The sequence below is a fragment of the Equus asinus genome, chromosome 26 (assembly GCF_041296235.1).
Source record: "Equus asinus isolate D_3611 breed Donkey chromosome 26, EquAss-T2T_v2, whole genome shotgun sequence".
Taxonomy (NCBI): Eukaryota; Metazoa; Chordata; class Mammalia; order Perissodactyla; family Equidae; genus Equus; species Equus asinus.
The window spans coordinates 35,809,766-35,818,954 of record NC_091815.1 but is presented as its reverse complement, the minus strand read 5'-3'; the positions used below and the strand labels follow the sequence as shown (position 1 = coordinate 35,818,954).

General features: G+C 49.6%; 1 protein-coding gene across 1 annotated transcript; it reads left to right on the top strand.

Annotated features, from left to right (window-relative positions):
- The first annotated feature begins 1,372 nt into the window (after positions 1 to 1,372).
- LOC106822304 (sialic acid-binding Ig-like lectin 14) lies at positions 1,373 to 9,189 on the top strand. The gene is made up of 7 exons (XM_044759761.2): positions 1,373 to 1,457; positions 1,549 to 1,932; positions 2,147 to 2,425; positions 2,676 to 2,723; positions 3,952 to 4,209; positions 4,315 to 4,450; positions 4,587 to 9,189. Exons 1-7 carry the CDS (start codon positions 1,421 to 1,423, stop codon positions 4,621 to 4,623), a joined length of 1,179 nt encoding a protein of 392 aa, XP_044615696.2. The 5' UTR covers positions 1,373 to 1,420; the 3' UTR covers positions 4,624 to 9,189.

The following is a 9,189-nucleotide window of genomic DNA, read 5'->3' as shown; positions in this document are numbered from 1 at the left end:
GTGAGGGCAATTTTGGATGAGATTGATGTTTAAATCAGTAGATTGAGTAAAACAGATTGCACTCCTGAATGTAGGGGGGCCTCATCCAACCAGTTGAAGGCCTGAATAGAACAGAAAGAATGACCCTCCCATGAGTAAGGGGAACTCCTCCTGCCTGACTGCCTTCCAGCTGGGACATTGTTTTTTTCCTGCCTTCAGACTCAAACTGCACCTTGGGAATTTTGAACACCCCTTTCCTTCAGAATGGACCACCTTTGCCAAGATACCCGCAGAACTCATTCTCTCACTTCTTTTATGTCTTTACTTGAATGTTACTTTCTCCATGAGGCCTGCCCCAGCCATGTTTTTAGAAATTTGAGCAGCCCTCAACGATCTCTCTTCTGCTTTCTTGTTTTCAGTTTTTTCCTTAAAATATATCATTCTCTAAGAGACAATGTATTTTAGTCTCCTAATTAAATGCTTTTCCTCTGACTAGTTTTTGACTCACCTTTCTGAAACAGGGCCTGGCACACAGTAGGTGTCCATGAAACGTTAGTGGAATGAGCAACTACTCAGTGCCATGCACTGTCCTAAGCATTTGACATATATGAACTCATTTGATCCTCACACAACATTTCTAACAGTGTCCCTATTTTTTAGATGAGCAAACTGAGGCACAGAGAGGCTGAGTAACTTTGGTAAAGTTGAACAGGTGGTGGGTGAGGGGTCTGGGTTCCAGCCCGAGTACTCCTTTGCACTCAACTTCCACATTCCCAATGCCGGCCCTCAGGCCTGCTCTGGGCATCAACACCAGGGCCAGAGTCTGAGGCCACCTGGGATGAGGACAGTGATGGGAATGGGGAGTCAAGCTCAAGGGGTCAGGAGGCCCCAGGGTCACTGGTGGGGACAATGTCTCTTATGACTCCTGTAGACCAAGTCATGTCCACCTGATGCATTTGTCCCTGAGAACTTACCTTCTCTCCTGACAGAGGGGTACACCTCCGTCACCTGGACCCTCAGCCTGGGCCCCTGTCCTCAGGGCTCCCATCATATGACAGTGAATTTGCTCTTCGATCTCCCAGAAGACCTAGGGGCTCCGATCCCCAGGTGCCTGGTCGGGTGCTGTTCTTTACCCTGTGTAGGCAATGGTGCACGAAGAAAGGACTGAGTTATGGGAGCTTATGAGTCTAGAGAAGCCTCTCACCATCTCGCTAGCTCCCAGTCTCCATCTGAAAATGGGAGAGAGGGTGGGACAGGATGGCTTCTCAGCCCCCACCTCCCCCCATGGCCTGTGGTGTCCCAGTTCCCTTTCCTTTGTGACCACAGCTCTCTGTCACCCACTGCCTTCCTATTGGGGCTTCCTCGGCCCCACCCCACATTTGGGGCATTTCCTTCCCTGACAGAGGGAGTAGAGCTGGGCTGTGCTCTGGCCTGGGCAGACATGGTGCCCCTGCTGCTGCTGCCCCTGCTGTGGGGGGGTGAGTTGCCCAGGGGGAGGGATGGACATGGGAGGGGGAGGGGCTGGAGCCACAGCTGAGTGTCTGTGTCCCCCCCCCCCCCCCGACCCAGGGTCCCTGCAGGAGTATCCAGGGTACCAGCTCCAACTGCCAGAATCAGTGACTGTGCAGGAGGGTTTGTGTGTCCTCGTGCTCTGCTCCTTCTCCTACCCCTGGGATCGGAGGAATTTCCCTCGTGAACTCTACATCTACTGGTTCCGGAATGGGGATTCCTGGCCCTACTCTATACTTGTGGCCACAAACAACCCAGAGCAACAAGTGGATACAGAAACCCAGGGCCGATTCCGCCTCGTCGGGGACCCCAGGACCAACAACTGCTCCCTGAGCATCAGAGATGCCAGGAGGAGCGATACAGGCATCTACTCCTTCCGATTGGAGAGAGGATATTATGTGAACTATAGTTACAGAGATAAGAAGCTGCATTTGCAGGTGACAGGTACAGCAGGGGCCCCAGGAGAGGACCCTGGGATGTGGAGACACTCATCTTAGACAGAACATTGGAACATTCCCTGCTCCAGACATTGGGCTGGGCTGGTCAGAGGGATACAGGACCAGGGTCAGTTCAGACCCTGAGGCTCTGGTCCCTCTCAGGGTCACACCCTGGGTCTCCACCCCCCTGGGGCCCAGGCATCTCTCTGTCTCCTCCTCAGACCTGACACAGAAACCCGACATCCACCTTCTGGAGCCTCTGGAGTCTGGCCGCCCCACAAAGCTGACCTGCAGCCTGCCAGGGTCCTGTGAAGGCGGACGACCTTTCTGGTTCTCCTGGGAGGGGACGGCTCTTCACTCGCTGGACCCCAAGACCCTCCGTTCCTCAGTACTCACCTTCACACCGAGGCTCCAAGACCGTGGCACCAACTTCACTTGTTGGGTGAAACGCCAAGGAGCACAGGCGGCCACGGAGAGAACCATCCAGCTCAACATCTCCTGTGAGTGCTGGAGGGATGGTTGGTACCTGAGGGCGGATGGGGCTGTGTATGTAGAGTAGAGGGAGAGAGTGAGGGTGAGCTAAGCTTCGAACATGCAAGCATTCATCTGAGCCCTGGGAGTCCAGGTGGGGAGCGTGCAGGAAGAACAGCAACCCCCACCTTCTCCGGTTTCCACCACCATCCTTGGGTCCTGGCTCAGCTTCCATCCCCCTCCTCACCTCTGAAACGGGGCCATGTCTTTCTATCCCAGATGCTCCACAGAACCTCACCATAAGCATCTTCTCCGGAAATGTCACAGGTAGGAAAGAACCTCTCCTCTCCGGGGTTGTGACCTGCCCCTGGGGCCGACTCTGAGCAGAGAGGGTGCATTACAGCTTGAATGGGATCCGATATGGGCAAAGCAAGGATAAAAATGGCCACCTTCTCCCCCCACTTCCCGTGTGCCCACGTCTGCACACATGCACACACATGTGCACACACACACACATGCACTCTGTTCAAAGCCCATTTCGCCCCACCATGGCACTGCTCTGTGCTTCTCCTCCTACGGCTCCACCCCAGCCTCCTTAATCCTATTCCTGCTGCATTCGTGGAATCTATTTCCCGAAGCCGTGGGACTCTGTGTTCTCCCTCCACCAAACAGTCCAAGGGTGTCCCAGTGGGACGTGGAGCCTCCTCTGAAGGTGTGAGGCCCAGACACTCTGGGCCAACCTCCTAGTGTGTAAATGCCCAGACCCAAGTCAACGGGCCAGGAGAGGAGAGGGAGATGCCCACCAGATGGTGGAAGGAGGGAGGGATGGAGACTGCCGGCCTCCCACAGTGCTTTCCAGGACTCTCTCTCTGTAATTCCGTCCCCTAAAACCCTCAAGATTCTGCAACTCCCTTTCTCACCGGCTGCACTCCATGACTCAGCGAGTCTCAAGAACTTTGCTTCTTCAATTACTTCCCTCTTCTCCTTGCCCTTGGCCCCAGACCCAGCTCCAGGCTTGTTCTTGACCCTGAACCATTGCTTCAGCCTCCCTGCCTCCTGTCTGTGCCTCCATTCCAGGCCCCACTTGGCGCAGCAGGAGCTTTCTAGACTCAGTGCTGATTCTGTGTTTTCTGGACTCACAGCTGCTATGACTTCCCAGTGATCTCAGGAGAAAACCAAGTGCCCTCAGCCTGGCACTCAAGGCTCCAAAATATCTGACTTGCCTCTCGCCCATCCCTGTTGTGTGTTAGGTTCTCCTGGTCCTCCCTGCAGGTAACAGAAACAGGTGCATTCCCTCATCTGCCAGCCTGTCTCAGCCCTTGGTGCATGTCCACCTGAGCTGCCCACCCGCTTCTCATCCTTCCCACCTCATATCAGCCTCCTTTTTTCTGGCACCCTGACCTGACCACCAGGGTCATTGCCTCTTGAGCCATGATGAACCCATGCCCTCGCACTGGTCATATGGTCCTACCTTTCTCCTTCTGGCTCTGTGGGAAGAGTGAGGGGGAGGTGGACCTCTTGGCTCCACCCACCTTGCTGTGCCTCTCTCCCCAAGCCCTGAAGACACTAAAGAACGGCGCATCGCTGCCTGTCCTGGAGGGCCAGTCCCTGCGCCTGGTCTGCGTGGCTGAAAGCAACCCCCCTGCCACGATGAGCTGGTCCCGTGAAGGAAAAGCCCTGAGCCCATCCCAGCCCTCTGCACCCGGGGTCCTGGAGCTGCCCCAGGTGGGGGCCGGAGACGGAGGGGAATTCACCTGCCGAGCTCAGAACCCGCTGGGCTCCCAGCATGTTTCCTTCAGCCTCTCTGTGCAGAGTGAGTTGCAGGGCAGGTGCTGGCCTGGGCAGCCTGGTCCGGTGTTTGGCCGTGGGAGGGACTGGGGTCTGGGGACAGAACTTCACCCCCTCTCCCCTTCCCCAGGAAGCCCCTCTTCCTGCAGCTGTGTGACTGAGGAGCAGCAGGGCTCCTGGCCCCTGGTACTCACCCTGATCAGAGGGGCGCTCATGGGGGCTGGCTTCCTCCTCACCTATGGCCTCACCTGGATCTACTACACCAGGTGAGCAGGCCTGGCCCTCTCTGGGGAAGTCCAGTGATTGGCCCCTGAGTTCCAGGTGGGGCTGAGCTGTCCCATCCTGCCTGGAGTCAGAGTCAAAGTGTCGGACTCTAATCTGAGACCCGTGTTGGCTCTGCAGGTGTGGAGGGCCCCAGGGCACAGGGTTGAAGACCTGACTGAGGATGCCTCCTTCTTAAGAGATTGAGGTATTGACATGGAGCCCAGAGGGGCAGACGTGGGGACATCACTCTCAGCACCTCCCTGGAAACTCTCATCTCAAATCCTGTCTCATTTGTACTCACGGATTTCAATTTGTGGAGTTCACAACCTGGAGAGGTCCATGCCATTGAAAGAAGATTTTTATTACTTCCATTTCTGGAGAGAAGGTGGCATGTCACCCCCGGCAGGGCCACAGGGGAAGCACCTGGTTTGGTCAGGAGACAGAAGCAGGTGCATGGAAGCCTAGGCCAGGGCCTTTCTTGGGGTTTCCCCAGGAAAGGCAAGTTAGGGCAGGGCACACGGTTTAGAATCAGGGAGCTTGAACAACTCTGGTGGGCTTTGGGCAACCGGGGTGGTCTCTAGTTGTCTGGTACCTGGTCCTGGGCGATTGGGGCAGGAGAAATAGTGTCTTGGTGTGTGGGAGTTAGACAAAGGGGTTCCTGGGGGACATGGACTCAGGATTGCTTGGTTTGCATCTGAATTGGTCTCCTGGCAGAGCCCTTTACTGTCTCTAGGAATTGGCTACCCCTGGGGGTAGGGGGAAGGGTAGGGCAGACTCCCACTGGCCAGCAAGCTTTCAAAGGTGTGAAAACATCATAAGATACAGAAAATAAAAACATGATCATTTTGTAGACATCCCACTGACTGCCCACTGACACACCCCATCGGCCTGCTCCCCTCCCCATCTCTTACCAACCCGTCCTTGTTGGTCCTGCCCACCCTGCCCCTCCCACCTACTCTCTCTCCATCCCCAGCCCTAGGAAGGGAAAGACCTTGGGGCCTTACCCTCTTGTTACCCAGAAGTTACCTGGTTAACACCTGAGTTTCTGGTCTCCCAAACTTCTCCATCAAAGTAGACATGGATACACAGTAGGGTCAGGAGCACAGCTTTTCTTTCCCGATTTAAAGATGCCGATCTCATAATAATTATAATGAAACCTCACAACATTTAATTATAAACAAAAGTTTTACTAAGCCATAAAACCTAAAACGGGAGCTTACCATTGACTGTCTCCATGGGAATTTCTAGAGCAAATTTATGTCTGAATCTTCTATTATTTTTGTTGAACCTGTTTCCACTCAGGCTTTTTGTCTATTCAGCGTTTTTTGATGTCTGACTTAACCTGAGTGAAATAAGCAAACCTCAATAGTATACTAGATGAATGTTTATGTGCGTGCACACCCACGCTTCCACCACCAGGCTCCACGTGCAGACTCTTTCCACCCACCCTGGTGGTCAGGTCAGGCTACCAGAGCGAAGGGGGCTGAGCTGAGGTTGGAAAGATGAGAAGTGGGCAAGAAGCTCAGGTGAAGAGGTGCCAAGAGCTGAGACAGGCTGGCGGCGAGGGGATGCCCTGTATCTGTTGCTTGCAGCGAGGACGAGGAGAACCAAAGACACACAGCGGTGGGAGAGAATGAAGATCGGATACCTGGAACCTTGAGTGCAGGCTGAGGGCGCTGAGTTTTCCTTGTGGCTCTTCAAATCAACACAGTCCCAAATGGACCACCTCCCTCTTCCCTGTCCCTCTAAATCAATATTGCCAGTGTTTGTGCTTCATAGAAGTGGAGTCAGACTTTGTACACATTTTTGTGTCTGGTTGCCTTTTCTCAGCATTGTGTTTCGGATTCATCCATGTCGGTACCTCTATCAATAATTCATCTTTCTTCTTGGTATTGTTTTGCTTTTTTTTAAAAGATTTTTTTTAATTTTTTCCTTTTTCTCCCCAAAGTCCCCCGGTACATAGTTGTATATTGTTCGTTGTGGGTCCTTCTAGTTGTGGCATGTGGGACGCTGCCTCAGTGTGGTTTGATGAGCAGTGCCATGTCCTTGCCAGGATTCGAACCAACGAAACACTGGGCCGCATGCAGTGGAGCGCACGAACTTAACCACTTGGCCAGGGGCCAGCCCCTGTTTTGCTTTAATGTAGTATTTCATGTGTGAACATACTTCGAACTTATTTATCTATTCTAAAGTACAATGGCATTAAATTAGTTTCCAGTGTTTAGATTTTCAAAAATCATCTTGATATGAATTTTGTGATGAAAATGGGAGCACTAGCACTTTTTCCTGGTGGGTATGGGATGGCTCCATCGTAGGGTAGGTGTCTATTGAGCTATAGAAGATACTATCAAACAGTTCTCCTGAGACGTCAGATGGATTTCCATCCCGCTGTGTTTTGAGAGTTCTCATCTATCTACATCCTCAGCCACTCTTTTATCGTCTGCCTGTTCAATTTTAACCATTGCAATCTGTTTGTGGTGGTATGTCATCGTCATTTTAATTTACATTTCCCTAATGAGTCATGATATTGAGTCTTTTTCACACATTTATTGGCCATCTGAATATCTCCTTTTGTGAAATGGCTGTTTGGGCTCTTGCCCATTTGAAAATAAAAATTGGGCTGTCTTTTTTGCATTGATTTATTCAAGTTCTTTATTCTGGATGTGAGTCCTTTAAATTGTGACTTTCTCTCTATTTTCTTTTTCCTGTGGAAGATTCACCCTGAGCTGTCATCTGTGACAGTTTTCCTCTATTGTTCAGTATGTGGGCTGCTAGCACAGCATGGCCACTAAGAGAGCAGTGTAGGACCAGGCCCAGGAACCAAACTTGGGCTGCTGAAGTGGAGCATGCTGGACTCAACCAGTAGACCCCTGAGGCTGGCCCTAAATCGTGACTCTCTTTTCCCATTTGTCACTCTCTTTTTTGATGAGTGAGAGTTTAAAAAAATATTTTTTTAAAGATTGGCACCTGAGCTAACAAGTGTTGCCAGTCTTTTTTTTTTTTTTTCTGCTTTTTCTGCTCAAATCCACCCAGTACATTGTTGTATATTTTAGTTGTAGGTCCTTCTTGTTGTGGCATGTGGGATGCTGCCTCAGAGTGGCCTGATGAGTGATGCCATGTCCACACCCAGGATCCAAACCAGAGAAACCTTGGGCCGCCACAGCGGAGTGCACGGCGCAAGCTTAACCACTCAGCCACGGGGCCTACCGCAAGAGTATTAAAATTTTTAATGAAATCTCTTGTCAATCTTTTCATTTTTGTGTACTGCTCTTGCTGCCCCAGTTGTGAAATCTTAGCATATCCCAGTATCTTAATGATCTTATCAAATATTCCCATTAATTTTTATGAAATTATTATATAGTAAAATCTATTTTTTTGCTGTATGGTTCAATGAATTTTAATGGACATATGAATTTGTTTAACCAACACCACTACAATTAGAATATAGAGTAATTTCATTACTGAAATACTCCCTTATGCTGTTCCTTGATAATTTACAGCTTCCAAGCAAACTTCACCCCTGACAACCGCTGCTCCATCCTGCATAACTACAGTTTAATCTCTTCAGAATGTCATACAGGGGCTGGCCCGGTGTGTAGTGATCAAGTTTGTGCTCTCCGCTTTGGCGGCCCAGGGTTTGTGGGTTCGCTTTCTGGGCACTGCACACAGAGATCGTCAAGCCATGCTGTGGCTGCATCCCACATGAAACAGAGGAAGATTGGCACAGATGTGAGCTCAGCAACAATCTTCCTCAAGCAAAAAAAAAAAAGAAGAAGAAGAAGAAGAACATCCTAGAAATGGGGTCATGCAGTATGTATCCCCTTCACTCAGCTTCTTTCACTCAGAACAACGCCCGTGAGACTGACCGTAGTTCATTTCTTCTTCTTGCTAAGTAGTATTCCATTGTATAGAAACACTGTGTTTATTTATCCATTCCCCTGTGAAGGGCATTTGGGTTGTTTTCAGTTTTGGACCGTTAAGAGTAAGGCTTCTCCAAACATTTATGTACGAGTCTTTGTGTGGACATATGTTTTCATTTCCTTTGGATAGATTCCTAGGGATGGGATTACTGGGCCATATGGTAAGTTCATATTTAATTTTATAGGAAACTTTCAAACTGTAGCGTGTAGTTTTCCTGGAATTGGTCCCTTCATTTAAGTTGTGAAGTTTATATGCATAAAGTTGCTTGTACTGGTCCCTTATCATCCATTCAATATCTGTGGGGTAGGTAGTGATGTCCTTCCTTTCATTCACGATATTGATAATGTATCTTCTCCCCTTTTTTTCAATCTTGTATATCTTGCTTGAAGTTTATCAACTTGATTTCAATGTTTAATGTACCAGTGTTTGCATTCATTGTTTTGAAATGGATTTTCTGTTCTCAATTTTATTGATTTCTGCTTTATCTGTGTTATTCTTTCTGCCTGCTTGGGTATAATGTGTATTCTTCAGTTCTTGGGTGTAACAGTCTATATCTGTAACTAAGATCAAGTTGCCTTATTCTGTTGTTGAAATCTTTTATGTCCCTAACTGATTTTCTGTTTCTTGTTCAGTTAATTCCTGATGGAAGGAAGATCCATGAACTTGTGCTTTGTGTATTTTGAACTATGTTATTAGGTGCATATAAATTCAGGGTTATTATGTATTCTCATTGAACTGAACTTTCTCTTTAGAAATACTTCTTGCCGACGTCCTTATAACGACAAGTTTTCTGGGTTATGGTTAACATGTCAAATCCTTT

Coding starts and splice junctions, on each gene's coding strand:
- LOC106822304 (XM_044759761.2), top strand. CDS start 1,421: ATGGTGCCCCTGCTGCTGCTGCCCCTGCTGTGGGGGG. Junction 2,724..3,951: donor CTTCTCCGGAAATGTCACAG/GTAGGAAAGAAC, acceptor TCTCTCCCCAAG/CCCTGAAGACACTAAAGAAC. Junction 4,451..4,586: donor ACCTGGATCTACTACACCAG/GTGAGCAGGCCT, acceptor TTGGCTCTGCAG/GTGTGGAGGGCCCCAGGGCA.